Source organism: Pomacea canaliculata, linkage group LG10 (genome assembly GCF_003073045.1).
Source record: "Pomacea canaliculata isolate SZHN2017 linkage group LG10, ASM307304v1, whole genome shotgun sequence".
In the NCBI taxonomy this organism is placed as follows: domain Eukaryota; kingdom Metazoa; phylum Mollusca; class Gastropoda; order Architaenioglossa; family Ampullariidae; genus Pomacea; species Pomacea canaliculata.
Window position 1 is genome coordinate 2995284 of NC_037599.1, and position 27108 is coordinate 3022391.

Here is a 27108-nt window from a genome sequence, read left to right on the forward strand (position 1 = left end):
AAAAAACTGGACATGACAGCCACAGCCGGTCTTGCACATCATGTAAACAAACCTCACAAAAGAACATGCACCTGAAACAATTTCTCCTTTCCTTAACCTAAACAAAGACATTGGTGAATCTTCTATCTCTTCTCTTGCTGTTTGTGGAAAGCCATAATTGGGGAAGGTTGGAAGATGGTTCAGAGTTTGGAAGATGCTTTCTAGTTCTTAGAATCACTTTAGTGTAACATTCACATATCTTTTATTTATTTGATTTGTTCTCATTACAGAATGGCACTGATTATTTTTTTAACTACAATGTTTTGCCAGATGACTTGCTTTTGAGCAGCTTGTAGTTGAAGAACTAGAGCAAGTCTCTTTGATTCTCTTCAACTAATTATTCTTGCCTTTGTGCGTACCATGTGGAGGTGGAGAACTGATAGAGTAATACTCTTTTAGATTTTAAAAAAGTTGCTAGTATGTTTATTTCTTTTGGTGGAACTTTTGCCTGCCTACACGTAAGGTTGTTTTTATTTATTGTGCAGATGTGGACGTTCCCAACCCTGATGAGAAGTCCATTCTTACTTATGTCTCCTCTTTGTATGATGTTTTTCCCCAAGTGCCTAGTGTAGAACAGTCTCTAAGAGACAATGTAAGTACTTTGCTTCTTAGATATTTTATGAGATAGTGACACAAACAAATCAGTATAAAGCTACTTTTCTTTGCTATTTGATTTTTTGGTTATCTGTAATCGTAGCTTTTATTGCTGATTTTTATGCTTTTTCTTTGTGTTTTTATATATAAATGAAAAGAGAGAGAGACTGAATGAGTGCTTGAGAGCAAAAAGAAAGAGCATGTGGATTCATACAGATGATGAAATAGTGGTGTATATATGCATCATAGATAATTAATTTCCTAGCCCACACACCTCCTACATGTTGAAGTCCTACCATTTGAATAGGTCGTTTTGCTTAATTCCTCTCCGTCCCATTTGTTGTACTTGAAGTCTTTTGCGTTTTTTTTTGTTTTTTTTTTTAAAAGGCAAGGTCCTGATATTTAGAATTCCCTATGTTGGTCCTCTTGTTCAGATTCAGTGATACAGCATTTAATGCACATTTCTTCTGGCAGTATTGTTCATCACTGCTAAATTATTTTCATTTCCACTCACTGTTTTGGTCACGCATTCTTTTATTTCATGCTTGTTTTTATTTCTGTCTTTATTTTGATAACATGTCTGTTTTTTTATTGTTCAGAGCTTTTACTGTAAAAGACAGAAAATTCATGATCATGATGTTCACATTTTTAGTAGCATATTTTGGAGGGTTTATATTTTGACAGGAGCGACAGTTAAAGGTTGAGGAATATCGCGACCTGGCCTCTTCCTTGCTGAGATGGCTTTCTGATGTAACTGTTTTCATGCAGAATCGCACCTTCCCTGCCACCAAAATGGAAATGAAGGTAATGATTATAATTTTACTTTATATTTTGCATATATTATTGTCATACACAATAAGGGTACCATAAATATTATTTTACTGGTTTCTTATTTATTTTATGCATGAGAAATAATTTTACTTCAGAAAGTCATAGTAACTAAGACAAACTTTAATTTTGCTTTTTTTACCCCTCTTCCTTTAGGCACTACTGACAGAGTTTAACAAATTCCGTTCAGAGGATGTTCCTGTCAGGCTGGAATCCAAAAGAAAGCTGATGAGACTCTATGATGAAATACAGGTGACGAATCCTGTGATTTTATTTTTCTCTAACATGTTATTTACATGTAATTTATCTATATGTGACTTCATGACTTACTGAGAATGAGTAAAATTTGTGAGAGAAAATTTACAGCATTACTGAGTGCACTCTGATTTTTGTCTCCACCAGTCCTTGACATCTGACATGTCACAGTTGGGTATCTCAGAAGACATTTCTCCCCCAAATCTGGAACGTTTCTGGAACCGATTCATGCAAGCACAGCAAGAAAGGGACATGGCACTTCAAGCTGAAATAGTCAGGTAATTTTTACACATACACACATATATAGGACCTTTATTACCAGATCCATAATAAGGGCATCTGTCTGAAAGCCAAAAGCTGATATGTTGGTACAAATGAATTTGAAACTGTAAACAGGTACAGATGTTTAGGTTTTATTATAAACTACAATGACTGCACTTCGTGAAATTGTCAAAATGGAAAAGAGTAACTCTGCTGCTGAAAACAATGAGGACATCGGGTAACCTAATTACTAGTATATTCTTTAAACTTATGCTGTTATATTTTCTGAAGTCGGAGGTTTGACCACTTTTAGTGACATAGAAAATGTTCACTTATTTGCCACTAAGAGGTTTAGGGGCATAGACATAAAAACTCCCAACCACATAATGAAAGTGGGTGATACCCTTTTTAAAGAGATAGCACAATATCAGCTGTAAAATAGCGGCTAAAACCAAACATGGCTGTTAAGATTTCTAAACCAGGCATATGAGCTTAATTTATAACTGCTGTAAGCAAAAACAATGAAACAATCTGCAGATTTATGGATTGAGGCACACGTGAGAGTGAAGGTGGGTTAGGAGATGCTACGGCTTTTATCTTGGTGCTTCAACAAAGACTGAAAGAAAACTTTGTACAGAATATATTTATATAAAAAATACAGTTGAGTGATAGGTATTCCGTTTACATTCTGGTAAAGAGCTCGAACTATAAAGGTACCTCTCATTAATAACCATAAATGGTTCTGTGTATGCCTGCGTGAGTGTATGTACATATGTGGACAGATGGGAGCTTAAACCCATCACTTTACATACAGAGAGTGAAAATGATGTGAAAATCTGAGAGTGATTGTATCAAGGTGAATGTAAACTATAAAACTTTCTCTATGTCTTTATGTATGAGACCATGGGCACAGTTTGATGACTCCTAATGCTACAAACACTTGGATTAGACCTGATGGTCAACTCATATACAATTTGTGTTTGCATTTAGGAACTTAAGCAGAGTGGTGGGAATGTATGTTTGTCTTATTCTATACATGATACCTGTTTATGTTTTGATTTCAGTCATTGATGATGAAACATTTTACATTTTACTTTCTAAGGGTCATTGAACCATCCAACAAACAGTTCAGTTCTCTCCTCTTTATATATTTATATCTTGGGCTTATAGGTTGGAACGACTAGCACGTATGGCAGAAAAAATTCAGAGGGAGAGTAAGCAAGCAGGTGAGAGCTTGCATGACCTTGAAAGGCAGATTCAGGAGGCAGAAGTAAGAGGCGACAAGCAGCACCCCTATGAGGCCAAACACAACTGTGATGCTATGGACCGTGCATTGCATACCATAGAGGAGAACTTGAGGGCCATGTTCCGTGATGTTCAAACTCTTCAGGATAACCATTTCCCCCAGTCTCAGCAGCTGTATACCAGGTTTGTTGTTCCTCTTTGACTTACCCTTAAACATAAGCCCATGAATCTTGTTTTAATCCACACAAAGGACAGGTTGCATGGCATCATCAAAAACTCGATTTCAAGCCTGCTTTATAATCCAGTTCTTGAAAGAATTAACTAGTCAGTCTTTATTGTCTGTATGAGGCACAAGTTGATAATGCATGTGCACATGTGCACACACACACATTCATAAGGATGAGAAAAAAAAGAGGTGTGAACGAGCATCTGAAGTGTCAGAATTTTCAGAGACTGGAGCAGGTATTTATCTCTGCTTCCCAAAACATTAATTTATGTGGGAATTCCTTCTTGCATTCATTTTTATTCAGACTTAATGCTTGAATTAACCTGAATTGATGGCTTTAAAAAATATATATGAAATGTGTAGCTTGACAGGATTGTAGTCATAGAAGTTATGAATTGTTGCTATTTTGTACCCCATATTTATCATCTGCAGATTTTTTTTCATTTGCTTATTTTGTTTTAATTTTATATTTTTCCCTTTTGCAGAATATCAGAACTGCAGTCCAGAGTGTCATCTTTGCGAACAAGACTGTACAGTGGAGTGGTTCAGCCTTTGCTGTCCCGAGCATATGTTGAGGAGGGTCGCACAGTAACAAGACGCACAGAAATAATGACAGAAGTCAGGCTGGTTGACACAAATCCTGCCTTCAGGCATGTACAAGATTGTCTTGACTGGATTGAAGCACAGCAGGTGAATATTACTATTTGCATCAAGCATTTGGCCATGTATTCTGAGCAGGAAAACAATTTGTTAAAGTAACTTCTGTTTTATTTAATGCTGAATATGTTTCCTTCGAGCCATGTTAGAGGAGATTTGGCCTTTGGTTGACACTGCTTCAGAGGTAAGTTCAGAAGAAGACTTAACAATATGACATGATTGTGTTGGCAGCAAATGATAGTAGGCCAGGACTACAGCAGTGACCTACAACAGGTACAGGAACAACTCCGCACCCACCGCAAGACCCACCAAGAGGTCACCACATTCCGTGCTCAGATTGACAGATGCATTTCGGACAGAGTGAGTCTCCTTTCCCTCACACTCACCTGGCTGGTTTCTACAGGCAAATGAAAATCTAGGGCTTTGGAGCCAGATCAGTGTGGTAGTAATGATGAGCAGTTGTGTGATGAAAGGTGCAAAAATGATGTGTTTCGTGTTGACTGCTATCATTTCCAGTTAGATATTCAGAGCCACTGAAAGAGTTGATAGGATTTCAGCGTAATAATTTAAGGAAAATATTTCTTTCAACTGCATGTTGTATTATTCTTGTGTCACTTTATAAGCCATTAGCATGAAGGTTATTTTTCAGTCTTTTTTTTTTTTTTTACAGAAAAGTCTTTCAGCTGAGGAACAAAAGCTGTATACACAAAAACTCTCCAGTGTTGAAGTAGCTTATTCCCTTTTATTGGTAAGAGTCTCATCACTTGACTGACCTATTCAAACTTTAAAAGTAAAACTCAGTTGATCACTTTCTTACTGTAGGTGTTTTTTCTCCTTTCATTTTGTGATCATTACAGAATAAGTATTGCATGAATGTATAAACCAGTATAAATATGTGTATGTATAATTTCATTTAAAGGAATTATTGCTATCAGACTTGTTTCATGTTGTTGCTGTTTTCTTGTTGAATTTGAATTTACTCCCTTTCTCTTTTTCGTGGATTTCTTTCTGTTCTCATGTTTTGAAGGTACAGATGACTGTTCTGTAGCTAAAATACTGAAATTTTTTCTCAGAATACATCCAGTCGACGTCTGAAGTTCCTGGAGTCACTGAGTGAATTTCTCCAGGGGGCAACTGCAGAACTGACATGGCTGGCAGAGCGTGAAGAGGTGGAGGTGACACGTGATTGGGTCAGCAAAGACCTGAACCTCGCTGATTTGGATGACCATCATAAGGTACCTTGCATTTCATATACTGTTTGGCCTGTTTCTTTTCAAGTTATGGTTTCTATCCTGTTTATTATTTCCAGTTGGAATCATCAGTGCTAAGAAGTTTTATACTTCTGCATAATCTGGTGGGGGTGGTGGTTATGGTTTGGGGGCAATTTTCATGACCAGTAGTTGTAAAAGCCTTAAAAAGTACAAGTTAAAGATGTAGACCAACGTTGTTTCAGTGGTCCTTCAGTGATCCTGTGAAGTCTTTGATAGGGTTGCATTTGATCTTTTCACATTCCCATTCACTTAAACTCACTGGCATTAAACCTTAGCTTTAGTTAGCGTAAACTTTATGTAAAACCACTTAACTAAGTGGTCCTTGAGTTTAATGCTACATCTAGGATCAAATCAAGTTACCCTGAGGAATGTTCAGTGTTACCCGTATTTACATAAAAATTCTGAGCTCCAGTAATCTTTGAAGTGGATGCCAGGCAGGTAAGATGAGTTATTTAAATGTACTTGAATACATATCTGCCCATATGCAAGTGTTCATGCCAATCTGCTGTCCTAGAACTTGATACGCCAAGTTGAAGCTCGGGAGCGACATTTCAATGCTGTTCAAGAGAAAGGTGGGGCCATGATCCTAGACAGGCATCCAGCAGCCAGTATGGTGGAGGTTCTCATGGCAAGTCTGCAGGCTCGTTGGTCCTGGCTTTTGCAGCTCGTAACTTGTCTTGATGCTCATCTCAAGCACACCATTGCTCACAACCAGGTAGGGTGTCCATATTGTTAGTAGTTGAAAGTAGGGGAATCTGCTAGGATGAAAAATTACTTGGGATAAATATGAAATATCTTAACCTCATGTTCTTTAGGTCTTTAGAGTAAAAGAAAACTGAGCAACAAAACAAAAATCTGCATTATGTTTCAAGAAAGGCCATATATGATATCTTATTAAAGAAAACTTTCTGGATAAGTATGGTAACAAGAAGGCATTATGCAAGATTGTTCTGAATTACACGTGTACCTTATTGCTTATGGTATGCTGAGTATAACTTATAATGGGCTGTTCCCAGTTTTTCGAAGAAGCTCGCCACTGTGAACAGTGGATGGCAAGGCACACAGAGCTGCTTCAGAATCGATTTGCCCGTGACAACATTCCAATGGAGCAGGCTGAACTGCTTATTCGTGAACTCCAGGTGAGGATTCTTGAATGTCAGGCACTGTTGCTACTGTTTTCTGCCTGCATTTATATTACCTGGTTATATATTATGAGCTTATCTGGTTAATAGGGATGCAGCAGAAATCCAAATTTTAAGGGTAGGTGGACAGGATATTGTAATGTAATGTGACCTCTCCTGTTTCTCCTTAGAGAATGGGAAAGAAATATAATCACCTGTCTCATTAGTATATATTTAGCATGGATATCCATGTTCCAGCTTGATCTCTTTGTTTGGACTTTGAGAATTGGGATCTTTTAATGAACTTGACCCATGTAAACGTGGGCAAGTTTTATTGATGGTTTCATTCTTCACTGCATGGTGTTCCACTCATTTCACACTGTTAAATTTAGCGTGTCATCCACTGTTTTCTGAGAGTGACAGTACATGCTATGGCCTGTGTTTGGCAGGAGCTGCAGGAGCAACTTCGAGAGTATGAGCGACGAATTGCAAGTCTTACCATGTCGGCTCCCAGCATCATTCCTCTGTCTCTTCGTGCACAGCCAGTTCGTTCACCCCTGCGACTCCGAACACTGTGCTCTTGTCATCTACCTGAGGTGGGGACCCACTGATATTGCATATTTCATATTGTAATCAGTACTATTCTTTAAATGGGTTGTAGTGTTGTCCACATAGTTTTCTGAGGATAATTGGTAGTTTTTGACTACAGCCAATACTTAGGATTGTAATTTAATTAATATAATCCTATTCTTACAAGAGTTTTCTGATCTCAGAAACAATGAATTTCGATAAAGATAAAGTGTTTTGTCCTCAGAAATCCAGTTTTAAAGTTCGCATTTTTTTTTTTTTTTTTGATACAGGTAAATCTTCAAAGGGGAGAGGAATGCTTCCTTATTAGCAACAGCCAACTGGTCAAGTGGCGGGTAGGTTTTTCTTCGGTTGTTTCTTTTCTGTTTGTTTTGTAGAAGTTATTAAGCTGATTTCAGGTTTTTATAACATCTGGATAAGTGTTTAGAGTCTTTTAGAAATCTTGTAAAAGCTCAGGAACAGAAGATTTCTATACCTCAAGTCAGAAAATGAGAAATCTGTAATATATATATTTCAGATCAAAACATTGAAAGGAATTGAAACTGAGTGCCCATCAGTATGTCTATTGATTCCACCTCCAAATCAAGATGCTATCGACTATGCAAACAGGTGAGTGCTTTTTATAAGTAGAAAACCAAAGGAAGTAGTCTGTTTTGTGGTGCTTGGGGAAAAGAAAGCAATTGAACAATTACACCGATTGTAATTCAAGATAAAACTATAAGGGACAAGATGAGCTACATTTCTGAAAGGAAATTTCTAACAATGCTCTGCAAAGGACCAGAAGTGCACATCCTTTCATTAACACCATCCCACCCAACAACAATTAATCTTTTTGCTGTCCTGAATAAGACAACATCAAACCTTTACAGCAAAATTGAGGTTTAAATAAAATTATTAAAAGCCTGTCATTGACAAGATTCTGCATTTATAAAATGAAATATTCCAGACTGAAGCGTCAGCATGATCACCTTTCAAACTTATGGAAAAGTCAGCACCGCAAGCTGCGCTTCAGCACAATTTTTGCAACCATTGAGCAGATTAAAGCCTGGGATATCAAAAAGGTTGGTCACATCGTGTGCAGTGTTGTCTAGACGCTCTTTTTTTTCTTTTTTTTACTGAATTGGAATAGTTGGTTTTGACCAGAGATTAACTTGTTAAACTGAGAAATGACCAAGAGGACCTGTTTGTGTTTTATGTTATATGTATGTCAATTTAAATGGCACTATATTGCATATATGCACAATTTCCTACATTTTCTTAAAATGTTTTAAGAGTTTTGACACTAGTCCAGTTTTTAAGAAGTTCAGATGCGTATATATGTATGGACATTCATGAACATCCATGTGCAGTTTTGTTTTCAGCTTGCTACATGTTTGGATCCCCACATACTGTTTGATTTCAGTTTCTAGCCATGGATCCTTCACAACGAGAGAATGTGTGGCGAGCGCTGAAGGAAGATGGTGACAAGCTTATTGCTGAAAGCAGCAATTTACAGGATCGCGATTCTCGCCACCTGCAAGAAGCAATGACTGAGTGTCAACATATTTTCCAGAAACTGTCTACTGAAGCAGCTGCTAAAGGTAGATAGTGTAACACAGCAATCCTAGATTGATAAAAATACTTCTCATTTTGATTGAATGAGTCTTTTTCTAACTTAGTCTTCTTACTTCATCATTCTATGTGCATGTGACATATTGCATAGTGATGGTAACAGCTGAGTTATGGCTTGTATTTGAATTGAGGAATGGCATTTGTTTAGATCTGAGGCCACAAAATATAAGCATTGAGAGACGGGCTTGAAATTTTGCAGAAGGAAAGCGGAGTATGACAGCAGCACAGACAATGTTGCAGCAGCTGGAGACGGCAAATCGTGAACTGACAATCTGCGATCAACAGATCTCTGCCCTAGTGCACAAACCTTTGCCACAGAACAACTTGGGGGTGCAAGATGCATTTCGCAAATATAGGGTGATGTATTAAAACTAATTGACATACTAGTTCTCAATCATATGCACAGTTTTATGTTTCTGTAAAAATGTTTTGAAAAGGATATCCACAAAGATATTTCAATAGGATAGTGTTTGAACATCTAGCCTTTTGTCACCAGACTGATAATATGTACCGAAGCCTTGTTTATGCATATAGATATCCAAATTTAGGAGCAAGAGAGAGAATCTGCAAACATTAAATCCATTAACACATTTCTAAAGTTTGTCTACAGTGTTACAATGCAGCTTATATTGTTTGTTTTATGCAGTCATCTTCTGTGGCTTTTGAATAACCAATATACAGGTACACAGAATTTTCCTCCTGTGCATTATTAAAGTTCTCTTTTTCTCAGCTGTATAGCTGTATATGCTCATAATAAGTCCCTTTGTGTGACAGGAATTCCAAGGTCGCTTTGAAACACAAGAAAAAGAGATTGTGGTTCTTGAGAAAGGGTGCCAGAAACTCCACCCTCCATCCACCCAGGTGGAGTCCAAATTGAAACTGGTTATCCATAGGTCTCAGCAGATACGTGCCATCTCTCACATATACCTGGACAGGTGGGTGCCCGAGTGCTATTATTTGTCACATTCATTCGCTGCCACCATGTAAGTCAGAAAAGTGACTAGTGATTGAATTGATGTTTTATCTAAGACTTACTGAAGCATTTTTTTTTTTTTTAAAGTGTGAATGATTTTTATTTTGTTTAGATTGAAGAGTTGTGAGGTGGTTGTTTCTGGCCTCGATGATGTGAAACAGATGATACATGATTACCAGCATACTCTGGCTTCCCAAGATAATGCCACCTCAGATCTAAGCTCTCTTAAACTGGCTCACACAGAACTCACAGTAAGTGGCTTGCTCGTACTGTTGTAGTATGTTTCTACTTTGCGCTTATTACAGTCTGCCTACAGTTGTGGGTATTATCCCACTTTAGCTGTGAATTGTTCCCCACCTCCCCTAATTCCCTTATTTACAGCCTAATACCAGAGTCTAATAAATAATAATGAATGATTTGTGTAGCACATACATTCATAAAGAGCATACTCTTAGCCCTTGAGACAAGATTGAGACATAGACAACATATGAAGGATGGAAGGATGAACAACAATACTAATGATTGGTAAAAGACGAATATAGAAGACGCAAAGAGGAATCAGGTAACAAATACTAAAAGTGTTATGATTCTTCAGAGGAAAATGAGTAGGAAAGCAACAATAAATGGAAAAAGGTGTGGGGGTCGTAAAAGGACTAGCATTGTGTGGACTGTTTTTAAGAGTAATGCTCAAGAAAGAGCTGTGTTTCCAGTCCTCAATTAAAGAGATAGCATTGTCTGGATTGTAGTTATCAGTAGTGTTTAAGGAAGAGGTGTGTTTTCAATGCACATTTAAGAGATTCAATAATGGGTGGGTGGCAGATATGGAAGGGGAGATCGTTCCATTGTTTTGCTGCTCAGCAAGTAAAAATCCTATGAAATATTGATGTTGACTTTGTTCGTTCCACTTTCATTTTATGACATATGATGTCAATAAAATGGTGACAATGAATTTTTTTTCCCTTCACTGACCATCATTTCTGTTTTTTGCTGTTTATACTTCTCTTACATGTCTGTAATAACTTTGTTCAATTGCATCTCAGTATTTGAGTGACTGCCTTATTGCACTTTTTTTTCCTGTTCCTTTGTCTTAGTATCTTCTCTTCCTTCCTCTCATTTTGATTCTTCAATAAAAAAAATAGCATGAATATTGATTACTGTGGTAAGGCCTTATAACTTAAAAATGATATTTTTTTAATAATTTTTGAACAGTCTATTAAGGTAAAATTTTACCTTACTAGAATGATATTTGCTGTCATGGTCAGAATTTATACTGTATATTGTTTCATAAATTTAAATTTGGTGACAGTTTATTTATGATCATAAACCTCTTTTTTTTTTATTTTAAGTCTGTTAGAAATTATACAACTAATATTTTATCAATGCTAAAATTTGTATCCCTTGTAGGATGTGCAGACATCCATGAAGCAGCAGCAACCTCGAATTGAACATCTGAAAAGTGATGTCAGCAGTCTGCGAGTTCTGGTGGAGAAAAGCCGATCTGGTGTCACTAGTCATCATGATCTGGACGCTGTGGAGAGAGAGGTGATCAACCTAGCCAGTCAGTGGGCTACAGTCAGCTCCCAAGCTGCAGAGAGGTGTGTTATATTTGTTCTTTGCTTATACTAAGCTTTGCCTGTAGGACTATCATCCAACTTTTTCCAGCGTAGTTTGCTACAAACTAAAAACAATATAAAAAAAAAAGACCATGAAATTATTATGAGGGAAAGCTTCAGACTTTTAGCCCTCCCCAAAGCCAAAAAACAGCTTATTTCAAGGATAATATTGTGCAGGGCTTTGGGCACTGAAGGTATCTTGACTTAACTGCCTCTAAGGGCTGATGATGCAAGGAAAAAAAAGTCTTTATTCAGATCAAAAATTCTGTAATCGTGACTGCGGTTGGTTCACACAGGCTGCAGATGGTCAGATCCATTCAGGACTTGTTGTCCATGTATGAACATGGTCTGGGGGCAGAAGAGCAGTGGCTAGAGCAGATACAGAAGACTGTAGCCAGTCAACCACCGCTGACCGGTGATGTGGTGGATGCCAAGAATCAGCTACAGACAACCATGGTGAGAGCTTGGAAACAAATTTCACTATGTAGACATAAAAATACTGGGTATGCTGATAATTTTTTGTGCGGATGAGAGTATTGTATGAATTATAAAACTCAGAAATCAATACTTGATATTCGCAGGCCATCTACAACAGACTTGTGGAGCGGAAGCATCAAATAGAAGCTGTCAATCGCCTGGGAGGGCAGTACATCCGAGAGGCCAAGGTAGTCATTCATGTGCACTTTTGCTTCTCTATTATTGTTTTGCTTTCAGTTTGTTGTCTTGCATTCATTTGCAGTTCAATGCTACTTTGCTTTATTTTGTTATTTTCTTTGCTTTCACAAGCATGGATATGCTGCACTGTCTTGATTTTGCTAGGTTGATTGCATAGCATCATTTGTGATGTAAAATTAACCCTGCATGGATGACAAAGCTTGAGATTGTGTTATAAACTAATTTTTGGCTGGCTGTTGTTAATTTTGAGGTACCCTTCCAGTGAACCCTAGGGCAGTCCTTTAAGTGCATATAGCACTTGTTTATAATGCCAGCTATTTTACATTGATGTTGCCTTAAGTTGTTGGCTAGACATAAAACAAAATTTCCACCCACCCACACTCAGTTAAACCTAAGAAATGTTTGTGCAGGAGAGAGAGTTAGAGCACCTCTCTTTATAGTATAAGTGGAACATTCCTTTGCCGAAAAATAAAAAAAATATTGTGCTAAAAATAGAAATTAGCATAGCCCACAAAGAAAGTATATATTGTGATCTTCCTAATTGCAAGCTGCATCATTCTCTGCCATAATGTTTATGCACACTTAAAGGTTATAAATCATCTAACAACAAAACTCCAACCTTTAAACCAGCTTTTTTTTCACTTACATTCCATAACCCCATTCATTTACTGTAACCTGTGACAAATATAAGATCTGACTTTGTATTACCATGTCAGGCTGAAGCATGTGCCACAGTCGGACACCTCTTGCATTCTTGTTACTGTGCAGCGAGACATACTGTCACTGATATGCATGCTTATTTTGCTCACATCTAGCGAGCAGAACAAGTGCTATCAAGCCTTTGCGTTTGTTCACATTTGTGGCTTGCAGAACGAATCTTTTCATTCACGTTGACTGACATTTTGCACGGTTCTTGATTTGCATCGCTTCAGTTTTCTTCTGTGCGTTTTTGCATTTGGCGCAGTTTCTTCAGATGCAAGAAGTAAGTAGCTTCTTAGTGGGGCTTCTGCAGTTTTGCCAAATGATGGAGACATATTTTCTTTTTAATTTAAGCTTAAAATCGATTTTTGGAGTACTTTAAATTCTTCTTTTAAAGTGTCTTTCACCTATTAACATCGCCATCTGCTAAAAAAGTGAACACTTTTTCCCTATTTTTGTTTATAATTTTTTACCACATTTACCTTTTCTATAGAAAACCTGATCAGATCATGTTATGCCGTTAACTGGTAGTGTTGCAAATGTAATCATATCCCACCTTTGTTTAGTCTTGAATAGTTAACAAAAAAAGTAAATCTGATGGCAGTACATTTCTCCATCCTTTGGCAAACGCTATACATTTTGTTTGAAGTATACATAGCTCAGTGAAGACTAGTTAAATATTATTAATGGAATTAATAAAGATAATGCATTAAAAACATTTCAAATAATCCTTAGGAAAAGGACAAAATTAACAAGCTATTTGATAGTACTTGATATTTGTTAAGATATTCTTGTTAACTACAACACACTACTGTTAACATTTTTACTTTAACAAAACATAATTTATCACTTCCACATGCAGCTTTGTTTCCAACTTATTGACTGCTTTGAATTATACAAAATATTATCTTCTAACACCTTAAGGTCCATTTTGCTAACAAATTTGGTCTTTAGCTAAAATATTTGTTTTACATCAATGGATGGCTTGGCTTTTAGCTTTATGGTGGTGGTGTTTTCTATTGACATGCTAACAACGACTAGCAATCTTTCATGCTGTTAAAAAGCCATATTTTATCATCATTGTGACCTATCTTAATTGCTTTTAAGCATGCTTTAGGAAAAAATCTTTGCAAATCTCCACTTCAAACAGGGATTGGAATGATTGGAATGATTTTCCTTCACTACTACCAATCATCTTATAATATATTGGCCATTTTTTTTCTTTTGTCCACAGAATACCACCATGTATCATGATTAGTATGTGCAAGTCATTGAGAATTTGAGATTAAACTAGACAACAATCACTGTTGCACATAATATAAGGCTTTTGCTCAGGTCTGCATTCGCATTGTCAGAGAGTGCTTATTTAGGTTTGTGTCTATGTAGAAATGTTATGTCATGTTGCATGAAAATCCACAAAGATGTGCTAGTGAATTTTCACAATCTGGATTTAAATTTCCTCTCCTCTGGTATGAAACAGTCTTGTTTTTAAAAACTTTTGTTTATAGATCGCTGTTTGCTTCTTGTAAACGATGGTAATATGCATGTTGCATGGGCTTATTAGCCAGCACAACAGTCCGGTAGTAGTATTGAAGGTTCATTTCTTGCCATACTAAGATACACATCTCCAGTCATCAATATGTACCATTTCATCCCTGTGTAATATTTATGCATAGGTAATGTTGATTTTCTTTTGTGTTTGACATTTGAAAATGGCTTATTAAACATGTACTTGTTCAGTTTTACAATGAATTCTCAGACTGCAGGCTTTTGTGGAAGTGTCTGTATTGCACTTAATATGTTCTTGGTTTTCTTTATGATTGTAGACTGTTATGGCAATATCCCCAAGTATTTATAAAATGGATGCATGATGTATAGATTTTAAGCAGCTCCAAGCCATGGACATGTTTTATAAGTCATGTTAACTTTTGACATATCCTGGAGATAGCAAATGTTGCCATCTATGCTCCAGTGAACAAAAATCCTGGTGTCAACTTTTCACACTCTATGGAAGTGAATGTATGTACTGCAGAGTATTTGCAGTGATGGTATTACGGTAGTGTCATGCCATAAAACTGGTGTCGACTATCATGTTCTTCTTGTGTAAAATTTTGGCACTGTCACCATTGAATGTGTGTCTTGTATGTTGGCAATTGTATCCATTAACATGCATGCCTTGTAAATTGCTATAATATTGTATCAAGACTCACAGATCTTAATTATGCTTGATCAGCAGGAGAAGTAAACCCTGAAAGTAGTTGGTTTTAATGGTTCTGTGGTAGTGGTGTGTAATCTTCAGTCATCACATAAGTAAGCGAAGGCATGCATGGACACTTCTATTAATGCAGCAGGGGCATTGCTTGCAGGCTAATCATAGTAGGCAATATTCTTATTCCCCAATTTTGAAAAAAGCATGTCATAAAAACAAATTTTTCATGGTAAAATTTTTCTTTCAGATATTTGAAAAGAAACAAACAAAATACCGGCAAAGTGTGGAGTCTGCAGATTCAAGCCCTGTTATCTCAAAGAAACGCTCAAAGCAGATAGATGGAGCTGAAGTAGTGAAAAATGAGTTGGACTCCCTTAATCAAAGATACATGGAGATGGTCTCTTGGACAGATGCTCGCCTCAAACAAATCAATACATCCCTGCTGCAAGCAGATATTGATGTACAGGTAAGTGCAGAAATATCCCGAGAGGGAAAAGCTAGGGTATTAAAGTAAATCTAGTCATTTGCGACCACGAGAGTGCCAGATATTCCCTACTCACTAGTCTATAAACTTGATGCACTGCAAACCTTTGGCTTTATAAGTTTTTTTAGAACCTCAACAGTAAGTGTCTAAAGGAATTAAATATAAACATTGTCTATAAGGATTAATGTGTGCTTTTTTTTAAAAAAAGAGGGTAACTGAAGATATTTCAAAGTGAATATCAGTAACAGACAAAAAAGAGATCATGGAGATTTAAAACTAGTTTTGTCAATCTGACAATAATCTATAGATGTATAATAATTATTTTATTAAAAAATGTTCTTTTTCTGCTCAGTGTCAAAATAAATAAAATGTAAAACCAAGAGTATCTTCCATGATTACAAGCACAAAGAATCTAATAAATTTCTTCATTTTGGTGGACTGAAGGCAGTGGGAGAGTGAATTTTTTTAAATCTACATACAGGGGGAGAAAAGGTTCCTCATTAAATTGTTTGACATCAAACTCTTCCCTTCAACCATTGCTCTTTACAGCCAACTAAAAATGGACTTGTGGACAGGTTTTATTCCTCCCTGTGATGAACCATTTATGTGAAGTAAATGTACCACAAGGAGGTTAATGATTCAGCCATAATGTATCAAAAAGTATATCGCTATAAATCACTATACATTTCTTGTGCCTTGTGACAAAATACTCATACTCCCCCCTACCCAAACCAAACATATTTACATTTCACTTTCTTAAAAGTTAAAGATCATTTTAAATGACAGTTTTCATTTCATTCTTTCATTTCATTTCTTCACAAAACTTAGGCTTTGTGAAATGTCATTGATGTGTTGTCACTTATTTTTGTAAACTGTTCCAGATTGGGGTTGATGAGGACGTTCCACTTCTACGTACATTCCGAGCAGAATTGACCAAGCGTTCATCCATGTTAGTGGATGAAGATATGCAAGAATTCTTCATGCACCTTCATGAATTTGAAGGCTATGGCAGCCAGCCCTCTAACTACTTTGGGGTGCCTGGACAGACATACATTAGTCAGGTTACCATTCGGCCCGAAACTACGGCTTCTGCAGAACTGTCTTTACCAGAACAGACATTCCGCGTCAGCTTGTTAGGGTCAAACCAAGCACAAAAGCAGAAGGCTACATCAGGCTCCCATGCACTCACACAGTTGTCAGCATCGCTGAAGGCTTTGCAAGAGTCTGCAATTTCAATAACCCCACAGTCGGTGGGAGCCACAACAGCCAGCAGTAGCTATCAACAGACTATGATAACAATCTCACCTACTACTGTTTCTCCTCGGGGTCAAGTGCTACATGTCACAGCAGTGCTAAACCCAGTGACTTCTCAAAAGGTCACATTGGTGGAAGCCCTACATTCAGGTCTGATTGACCCCCAGACTCAGAGTTACTGTGACCCAAGGTCAGGAAAGAAACTGGCACTGGCTCAGGCAGCCAAGCAAGGTTTTATCGATGAAGTTCTTCACCGACAGCTGACATCACCCTCTGGTCTTCATGATCCAGTGAGTGGCCAGGAAATGTCCCTGATTGAAGCCATTCAGCAAAAGTTATACATCCCCGAGACGAACATGATCAAGGACAGTGTGGCTGGTGAAATTGTGCCTGTGATGGAAGCACTAGCACGGGGCATCATTTCAGAGTCCTGCTCGCGAGTTCTTATTGGGGAGGCAGTGAATCTGACCTCAATTACTCACACCCAGGCTCATTTTGCTAAGAATGAACCCCTCAACGTAGAGGTGTCATTAAGTCTAGCCCAGGCTGTTGAGGAAGGACTATACAATGCCAAGACAGGCCATCTTCAGGACCCAGTTTCCTGCAGAGACATGACACTTCTGAGTGCCTTTGAACGAGGCTTCATCAACCCTGCTTATCATGAAGTTCAAGACCCAACAACAGGACACTTTATTACTCTTCTGGAGGCTGTAACTAATCGGATTGTAGATCCAGAGAGGGGTGTTTTCATCAGTGGCGCCTCCCAGCACCAGCTGCCTCTTGATGAAGCTACAACACGAGGATTTATTCGGAAGCCTACCTCTCTCTCTGATATTGTAGACAGTGGCAGTCTGGCAGAAAATGGCTTGGTCTATGACACTTCTACTGGCCAGATGATTACATTCCAAAATGCTGTGGATTCTGGTATTCTAGATGGAGACAAAAAGTGCATTTTAGATCCATCTACCAGTGAAGCATTGTCCATCTCAGAAGCAATCAAGAAAGGTCTTTTAACACCGCAGGGCAGTGTTAGAGTACCAAACTCCAACAAGGTACTCCCTGTGTTTGAAGCTCTGCAAAAAGGTGCAATTAAGCTTGTGAAAGAGGATATTTCTTTTTCCAAAACTTCTGTCAAAGACATGAAATCTGACAAAATGATAACAATATCAGAGGCTCTGAAAAGTGGTGTCATTACACCTGCTGGCAGGTTTTTAGATAAGAAAACTGGAAGGGAGATGAGCCTTCAGCAGGCTGTTGAAAAGGGGTTGATAGAGAGGTCAGCAGCCCACGAACTGACCCGAACCACCAGTCTTTGTGATGCCACTGGAAAGAACCTGTCCTTTTTGGAAGCAGTGCAGAAAGGACTGATTGATTCTGAGAAGGGTCTTGTGAAGAACATTAAGACTGGCATCAAAGTGACTTTCCAAGAGGCATCTGCACAAGGTTTGGTGTCTGCTGATGATGCTATATCTCTCCTTGGCCTCATTACTCCAGTCATGACATCTACAACCATTTTGACTCAAATCCAGCCTTCTCATACAGGTGTTACTGTCACATCAATCTCAATAGCAGAGGCCACCTCAAAGGGGTTGTTGGATGAAAAGACTGGTTATTTCCGAGACCCTGCCACTGGTAGAACCATGCTGGTGGAGGATGCTATTCAGAAAGGTCTCCTTCGTCTGTCTTCAGAATGGCCCACTCCATCAGTTTTGCCATTAGAAGTTAATGAAACAGATACGACACAATCAGATCAGATATCACATTATATTTCTGAAACCTTTGTGACAGACATGTCTGGGGGCATTAAGAAGACTATTCCGATTGAACCTGGCTCAAAGAAGTTTGAATCTGGCTACATGACAAAAACAGACACTCACTTCGCCTTCACTACAACCACTTTGTCCAAACCATTACAGAGCCTTTCTGTGATAAGTGAAAAACGACAGGTCACGCTGCAGTCTGTGATTGATCCCAGAAGTGGCCAAGAACTGGATGTCGAGGAAGCTTCTAGAAAAGGTTTAATTGACCTTAGCAAAGGTTTGTACTGCATTGCTGAAACAGGAGAGAGAATACCACTGAATGTTGCAATTGAAAAGGGTTTTGTGAAGGCTGAGAAGACCAGCAAAGATATAAGTAGTGAGGAAAAGTTTCAAACCATCAAGGAAACAAGAGCTTTCTCGATCACTGGAATTGTCCACCCAAAAAGTGGTGCAAGGTTGACAGTCAGCCAGGCCATCCAGAACGGCATCCTTGACCAGGAGAAAGGTGTGTATTATGGTCTGGATGAGATGGACAGGTATACACCGATGCCCATCAGTGAAGCTATAGGGAGGGGGCTTGTGATAGCTGAGGATATTGGAACTTCAGTTGAAGGACCATCCTCGTATGTGCGAGAGACCAAAACATTTATATTGAAGTCAGTTACACACCCTATCACAAAGAAACAGCTGACCCTCCCAGAGGCCATCACAGCAGGGGTCATCAAGGAATCTGAAGGCCTTTATATTAACCCCATCACTGGTTCAAAAATGCCAATTCATGAAGCTATTGAGAAGGGTCTGATTCTAGCAGAACTTACATCAGTCTCTGCAGAAACTGATGTGGACATCAACAAGGTCACCACTACTAAACTGACAACATTGTCAGTGACCGCTGTCATTGACCCAAGGAATGGCAAGATCCTTCCAGTCTCCAAGGCCATAGCTGAAGGAATACTAGATGAGGCAAAGGGTCTGTACGTCAACCCACAGACTGGAGAGACTATAGCTCTGAATGATGCAATTGACAAGAGATTGATTTTGGCAGAGTCTGTAGAAGCAAGATCAGATGATGCCTTAGATAAGGCAGAAATCTCCAGCATTCATCTTGCTGAAGAGCAGGAGTCATTTGAAGCCACTCTTTTGGAAGACATCAGCACAGAGACTGTGACTCTTAGTATTAACAGTGTTGTTGACCCCCACACTGGGAACACAGTGTCTTACGAGGAAGCTGTAGGATTGGGGATCCTCAACATCAAGTCAGGCTCGTATGTTAACCCTGTGACCAGAGAGACAATGACCATCACATCAGCCATGGAGAAGGGTTTTATTCAGGGGGAGGTCACTTCCAAGACCAAGGAATCAGACATAATGAGGAGCTCAGTCACAGCAGAACATGTGCCATTTCCTATAGATGGCATCACTTCAGTCATTGAACCAAACACCAAGAAGGAAATCTCATTGACGACAGCTTTGCAGAAAGGCATCATAGATAAAGAACTGGGCATATATAAGGATAGCAAGACAGGCAGGAGCATAAACCTCAAAGATGCCTTGGAACAAGGCCTTGTTCAGCAGTCAAAACACTCAGATGCTCAACAGCTGGAGAAGTCAATGGAGGAAGAGGAGGTCCTAGAGGCTCAGATGTTAACTCCCAGATCCCCCTATGATCCTCAGAAACAGTGGTCTAAAGTTGACATGGAGGTTGAAAAGACAGTAGCTACTGACCAGCCAGCTCCTTCACTGGTGTCCACTGAAGTCCTGCACTACTCAACAGACGTCGAAGACAAGATGAGATCACAACCACAGTCCCAAAAGGAACGTTCGTTGCTGCCTGAGGGACTTTCTTATGAAGAAGCTATTTCCCTTGGAATTGTTAACAGCCAGACAGGCACTGTCAGAGATCCATCATCAGGTAAAGTCATGTCCCTTGACAAAGCCATTGCTGCTGGCATCATCAGCTTAGACCGGCCAGCTGTAACTGACCTTACTACTCAGAAACCCTTGACCCTCGCAGAATGCTTAGATAGGCATATAATTAATCCAGTCACTGGAAAACTTGACTCTGAAAAAGCAGAAGCTCAGGGCATCACCAGTATGAAACATCTCAAACAAAATCTTCCAATGAACCTTCTTGATGCTGTGGCCAGTGGTTTATTTGACCCAAAGACGGGGAAGTTTTTGGAACCAGTTTCTGGCCAGCACTATTCACTACAGAGTGCAGTCAGTAAAAATGTGATAGATGGCTCTCTGGTTACAGTTAGATCATCACAAAACATGGAAAGACTTCCTCTGAAACAGGCTATGCATAAAAATGTGATTGATGGAAAGACAGGTGAAGTCTTAGATAAGTCCACCAACCGAAGGATTCCATTACCTCAGGCTATTGAAGAAAGGCTAGTGGAAAATGCTTTTGATTTAGACTCTCAAAGCATCATTGACCCACGTAGTGGTCAGTCAGTTGCATTGGACCAGGCCATTTCAAAAGGCACACTGCGATCAGAAAATTTGACTGTACTGGACACAAGGACAGGAGAGCATGTTTCTATGGATGTTGCTTATCGTCGAGGTCTTGTGGACAGAAGTGGCAATGTCCAGGACAAAATGACTGGCCAAAAGACTTCTGCCCAAGATGCACTGAAAATGGGACTTCTTGCAGTGATAGGTGCCCCATTGGTGGCTGGTAAAGTGGTGGTGGAAGCCTTGCAGACCCACACTGACAAGCATGGGGAAGAACTTTCTGGAACCAGAAAGGTGCAGCCAGTGAGTTCCAGAGTGACGGTAGAGGTTTCTTTAACGGAAGAATCTACTCAGCCAGACAAACCATTGACAACTATTGTGTATGCAGGACCTGGAGATCAGATCCGACCAGCAGCACCAAAGGTAATGATTGAGTCGAGCAGGGACGTCACACAAGATGAAGGCAGTGTCACACAGATTAGAAGCGAAGTTACACAAATTAGAAAGGAAGTCACACAAAGTGGAAGCAATGTTAAACAAATCAGAAATGTTGCGCAGCTTGAAAGCGCTATCACTGATAAACAGGGCATGCCGGTGGTGAGAGAAGTAGTGGTTAAATCAACAGATGCCATCACAGCCCCTTCATCCCTGCCATCAACAGCCATCAACTCCTTGAAATCACCAGCTCAGACTGTGCAGCATACACCTTCATATGATCGGGATAGTGTGACTTCTGTCAAAACTGTCTCTGAAAAGACTTTTCTCCCCAATTCTGTTTCTTCCAGCAGAACAGCTGAGAGTAGCCAAGATGTGGACATAGACTGGTCTTCCAGCTCTGTGACTGTCAAGTCTACAGGGCAGAAGATGAGTGTTGCACAGGCAGTCCAGAAAGGGCTTTTAGACTCTGATATGGTCGAGCAGTTAGCTGTCAGCTCAGTGGGTTTGAAAACAGCTCCAGAGATAAAGATTGACTGGGACAAGGGAGAAATCTCAGATCTTGCTATGAGCACGACGTACACCATCGATGAAGCTGTAACCAAAGGTCTGATTGATGAACCTACAGCCATGGCTCTGAAAGCTGTAACTGAGGACAGTAGTGCAAGGTCTCCTTCCCAGAAAGGTGATACATCTGTATCCTTCACTTCTAAGATAACTAAAACTGTCAAATCTGAGCAAAGAATTTCTGGACCAGAAGGAATAACACTCACCGAAAGGACTCCTGAAGCATCAGTAAGGTTCATTACAGTGGAGGAAGAAAAGCCATACACACTGAATGATGCAGTCAAAGATAATGAGTATGTACCTGAAACAGGACAGATTCTTGATCCCCATTCTGGCAGACCTTTGACAGTTATGGAAGCTTTGAACAAGGGAGTGATTGATGGGAAGTCCTCCAGCATTGTGGATCCAAAGACAGGTCAGAAGATGGTGCTACAGCAAGCTATTGAAAGTGGAATCTTCAACCCTGTGACTGCTGAGCTAATTCATTCGGATACCAAAGAGAAGATAACTCTTCAGGAAGCCTGTTTTGAAGGTCTGATTCCTGGAACCACAGACTCTGACCTACAGCCACGCAGTCCTGTTCGGCAGAAGGTGATCAAGGTCACAGATGCTAAAATGACTTTACAAGATGCTATACAGCAAGGCCTAGTTGACCAAGAAAGTGGTACTTTTAGTGATCGCTCAACAGGAGATATTATTTCTCTGGCTGCTGCCATTGAATATGGACTTATTGCTGATCCGGAAGCTATACCTTCTGTCTTGGCAGAACCCAAACCAAGGGTGGCACAAGTCGAACGCACCCACATTACACTTTCAGAGGAAAGACGTGTACTGAGAGAGAGGGCAAGCAAGCAGACAGAGCCAAGTCACCGACTGTCATTTGCGGAAGCTTTGGATATGGGCTACATAAACTTAGAACAACAGCAATATGTTGACCCTAATTCTGGAAAGCGCATGGCCATCCTTGATGCTGTGAGAAATCAGATTCTCGATACATCCACACCTTTAGAGAACCAGCATACAGAGGGTATGAGTATCACAGCTGCTATTGAGGAGGGTCTGTTTGATGAACAGCATGGCACCTTCCAAGATCCAGGAACAGGGCAGAAGTTGACATTCGATGAAGCAATCAGGACAGGTAGTCTCAGTGGAAAGTTCACAGTGTATGAAGTAAAGACGGGAGAGATCTTCAACTTGGAGGAGGGCCTGGATGAAGGGAAACTTGATCCCAAGACAGGCAAGTTTGTTGACAAGGAGAGGAACAAGACTATGACACTTCAAGAAGCAGCAAAACTTGGTGCTCTTGCAATTATAGGAGCACCAGTTGCTGGAGCTGTAGCAGCCAAAGACACACTCACAGCCTTCTTTAGCAAAAAAAAACAGAAGGATGAGATTGATCTAGCGCCACCAGGAATTGTTTTTCAAGCAACAACTGTACAGCAAACTGCACCAAGTGTGTTGGAAGTAACTACAGAGCAGCAGATGGTTCCAGAAACTGAGCGGCCTGAGGCCATGAATTTAATGGAGGCAGTGTCGAGTGGTTCGCTCAAAACAAAATCAGGAATGTTTAGAGATCCAGTAAAAGGCCAAGAAATGACACTAAGCGAAGCTGTGCAGCAAGGTTTCATCCGTGCAGGCTCTGCCACTATAACTGATCCCAAGACAGGCCAGAAAAAGAATCTAAATGAAGCTTTTGCAGATGGCACCTTGGGAAAAACTGGGCGTTTGAAAGATAAGACTGATAAAGTGAAAAACTTGGACCAACTCATTATTGATGGAACTGTACAGGAGTCAAACTTAAGTTTGCCTTCAGACACTTCTAGCATTTTCTCTAAGACAACTGAAAAGATTAATGTGAGTTCTGTGGTTGACCCAAGAACTGGCCAGAACATCACCTTACCTAAAGCCATCCAAGAAAAAATAGTGGAGCTTTATGATGGCACATATGTAGATCCAGCTTCAGGGCAAAAGATTGCCATCACAGAGGCTTTAAACAAAGGTCTCATTCAAGGCACTGTAGTGGACAGAGTCTCGACTAAAGAAGAAAAGACAAAAGCTGGGTTCACTGCTGATGTTGCTTTTTCAGAAAGAAAAACGCTGAAAGTTCATTCTGTGAAAGACCCACAGACGGGGTACAGCATATCTTTGAAAGAGGCAGTAGACAAGGGCATAGTAGATAAAGAAGGTAAGCATTACACTGATGTCACAGGACAGAAGATGAGCATGGAGACTGCTGTACAGAAACAGCTCATTAAGGCAACACCAGTCGAGAGCGAGATGATCGCTGAAGAGAGATACTTGAGATCACAGCAGGACGTCATTACTCAGACAACATCCTTTCAAATCAAGTCTGTTATTGACCCTGCTACAAACCAGGAGTTATCAGTCTCTCAAGCTGTTCAGCAAGGCATACTCAACGTTGCTGCTGGGACCGTTAGTAATCAGAGGACTGGTGAAATGTTGTTGATTGGGGAAGCTCTCAAGCAAGGATTACTCAGGGGAAGGGAGACAAGTCCAAGCCAAGCAGAGCCTTTCCTTTGTGAAACTGAACATGCAAGAGACAGTGTGTATGATCCTGAAAAAGAGGAGTACATCAGTTGGATGCAAGCTGTCAACAAAGGTATCATTGATGTCACTGCTGGCATGTATCATGTGTCACCATCTGAAAGCATATCTGTCTCACAGGGTCAGAAGGAGGGCTTGATTAAAACACAGGACATTCAAGACGCTCTCAGACTTGAGGAGAAAAGAAAGTCATACGACATTCTGTCAGTGTATGATCCCAACAAAGGCAAGGACATTTCTGTTACTGAAGCAGTTTCGATAGGCCTTCTAGACCTGCAGAAAGGAACTTACAATGACCCCTTAACTGGGAAGCCTGTACCAGTACAGGAAGCATGTCAGAAAGGTGTCATTAAAGGATATTCTGCCCACCCCATTGCGACCAGGGCTCCAGTAAAGATTGGAGAGCATCTTGTAAAGTCTGCAGTTGACACACAATCTGGAGAACTGATAGGTGTTGTGGATGCACTCAGGAGGGGCATCCTAGATCAAGGGGATTGCACTTTCCTGAGTCTCAGCACTGGTCAGACCATACCTGTGGCTGAAGCAGTCCAGCAAGGATTAGTCATTCTTGAGACAGAAGTAGCAGCCCCTGTTGTGACATCTGTGGTGCAAAAGTCAATGACCATCACTGCAGTGGTAGATCCAGCAAGTGGCGATGAACTATCCATGGCTGAGGCTATTGGTAGGGGTGTATTTAATCCAGAGAAAGGAGTAGTCATTAACTCACACACAGGGGAACACATTGAACTTGATAAAGCTGTAGATCTTGGTCTTATCAGTGCTGAAGTAGTAGAAGGTCACAAACCTCAGGAGCTTGTAGTTATCAATGGAGTCGTCATCATGGAGACAAAAGATCCTAGGACACAGGAAACAATATCCATACGAGAGGCCATAGATCGTGGTTTCCTTGATGAAAAGAAAGGCCTGTACTTTGATCCCATTTCAAACTCTTATATTCCTGTCAGAGAGGCTTTGAAACAAGGTCTTATTGAAGGTAAGGATGCAGTAGATGGTGGTGTGTCAGAACAAAAGAAACAAGACGCCAAGCAGATCAGTGTAAGCAAAGTACGAGACCCAGTTTCAGGAAGAGAAATTGGCTTTGAAGAAGCTGTGGTGAAAGGCTTAGTTGATCGCCATTGCACAATTTATACAGATACTGTTACTAAAGAAAAAATGAACATCGAAGAAGCTATGAAGCAAGGTTTTGTAGCTGGTACCATTCAAACAATTACAAAAACCCAGACTACCATCACCTCTAGAAAGCCGTTGGGCACTTACAACATAACAGGTGTAATGGATACAAAGAGTGGAAAACAAATTTCTGTGGAGGAAGCGGTTGACAAAGGCATTCTGCATCCAGAAGGTAAGCTTGTGGACACTTCAACTGGTCGACCAATGCCCCTTGCAGATGCTCTGAAGCTAGGTCTAGTTTACACTGAAAAAGTGGATAAGGGACCATTGGGGACTGGAACAACATTTGTAGCTGACCAGAGAGATCAGGCCTTGCGTTTCAAAGATGCAATGGAGAAAGGCTACATTGATTCCTCCACGGGGACTTTTTTAGACCCTGTCAGTGGCCGTCGATACACTGTTGATGAGGCTGTAAGAACAGGCTTACTTGTTTCCTCCTCTGGCAAGCCATTTGAGTACAAAGGACTTGGCAAAGAGGGATTGACATACAGTTTTCAGAATGCTCTTATGATGGGGCTGATAGAACCCAGTAGCTGCTTGTTTGTGGATAGCATCTCTGGACGCCAGATCTCTCTTGAGTCAGCTGTTAGCAAAGGTTACATTTCTCCTATTGCTGGCAAGTTTGGAGTGAAGACTATGGGAGAATCTGTTGTGATTTTGAAAGGAGGTGTTTCCTCACCAGCTATGTCACAGGTGGAAGAGTTCATGGATCCAAAGACTGGCGAAAAGCTCTCTATGGCTGATGCACAAAAGAGAGGGCTTGTTGATGTGAAAGGCTCAGATGAAAGGCTCAGCGTTGGAGAAGCTCTGCAGAGTGGGCTGGTGGATAAAGACACTGGGCTTTTCCACGACCCAGTGTCAGGAGACAGCATGTCATTAGACGAAGCCCTTCTGTGTGGATTTGTTACATACGATGATACTGCCAATGGCTATGATGAAGAGCAAGTGAAGAATGTTGAGCACATCCAAAAAGTTGCACCTGCACCTTTGTCCATTTCTGAAGCTGTGGTGACAGGTTTGATTGACACAGATCAGGGAAAGTACACAGATCCCATCAGTGGGAAATCAGTCTCTGTGGTACAAGCTCTGCAGCATGGCATCATCAAACCCACTCTGTCTGTTGGAGAACCGATCATACAGGATCTAGCCCAAACTGCATCGCCCAAGCAGTATGTACGGATCACAGAGGGCTCACCTTTGGTGCCAAAGAAGGGCGTAATCATGAGTGATGCTGGACATGTGGTGTCTAGAACATTTACTGAAGTCACCATGACAACAGGCAGTGCCACCTACACAAGTAAGCCAGGATTCTCCATCAGCTCTACAGGGCAAGTGGTCAACATGACCACTGGGGAAAAGATGTCTATTCCCGATGCTGTAGCCGCTGGAATTGTCGAGGCAGAAGTGGAAGAAGGAGCCAGCTCTGTCCAGGTAACAGCCAGTGAGACACCTTCTCCAGACAGATCTTCAGCTTCTTCACCATTTGTTGTGAGTACTGCTGTGATGTCCATTCTACTTAGTAAACTTGGT

At 40.2% G+C, this 27108-nt stretch overlaps 1 protein-coding gene across 17 annotated transcripts in view; it reads left to right on the top strand.

Annotated features, from left to right (window-relative positions):
• Positions 1-27108, top strand: part of LOC112574275 (microtubule-actin cross-linking factor 1-like) — a 154661-nt gene that overhangs the window by 77142 nt on the left and 50411 nt on the right. For all 17 annotated transcript variants that reach the window (XR_003101401.1, XM_025255231.1, XM_025255229.1 and 14 more), the window contains 24 exons: positions 525-631; positions 1318-1437; positions 1618-1713; positions 1864-1994; positions 3148-3405; positions 3934-4138; positions 4337-4465; positions 4776-4853; positions 5179-5340; positions 5891-6091; positions 6393-6515; positions 6947-7093; positions 7358-7420; positions 7603-7694; positions 8032-8146; positions 8488-8665; positions 8896-9053; positions 9471-9631; positions 9782-9920; positions 11074-11264; positions 11579-11738; positions 11864-11947; positions 15113-15331; positions 16231-27066. Coding sequence is in view for 16 of the 17 variants with exons in the window: in XM_025255231.1 (XP_025111016.1) it covers positions 525-631; positions 1318-1437; positions 1618-1713; positions 1864-1994; positions 3148-3405; positions 3934-4138; positions 4337-4465; positions 4776-4853; positions 5179-5340; positions 5891-6091; positions 6393-6515; positions 6947-7093; positions 7358-7420; positions 7603-7694; positions 8032-8146; positions 8488-8665; positions 8896-9053; positions 9471-9631; positions 9782-9920; positions 11074-11264; positions 11579-11738; positions 11864-11947; positions 15113-15331; positions 16231-27066 (14153 nt within the window). In the remaining variant the exon portion in view is untranslated. The remainder of the gene's footprint in view (positions 1-524; positions 632-1317; positions 1438-1617; positions 1714-1863; positions 1995-3147; positions 3406-3933; positions 4139-4336; positions 4466-4775; positions 4854-5178; positions 5341-5890; positions 6092-6392; positions 6516-6946; positions 7094-7357; positions 7421-7602; positions 7695-8031; positions 8147-8487; positions 8666-8895; positions 9054-9470; positions 9632-9781; positions 9921-11073; positions 11265-11578; positions 11739-11863; positions 11948-15112; positions 15332-16230; positions 27067-27108) is intronic.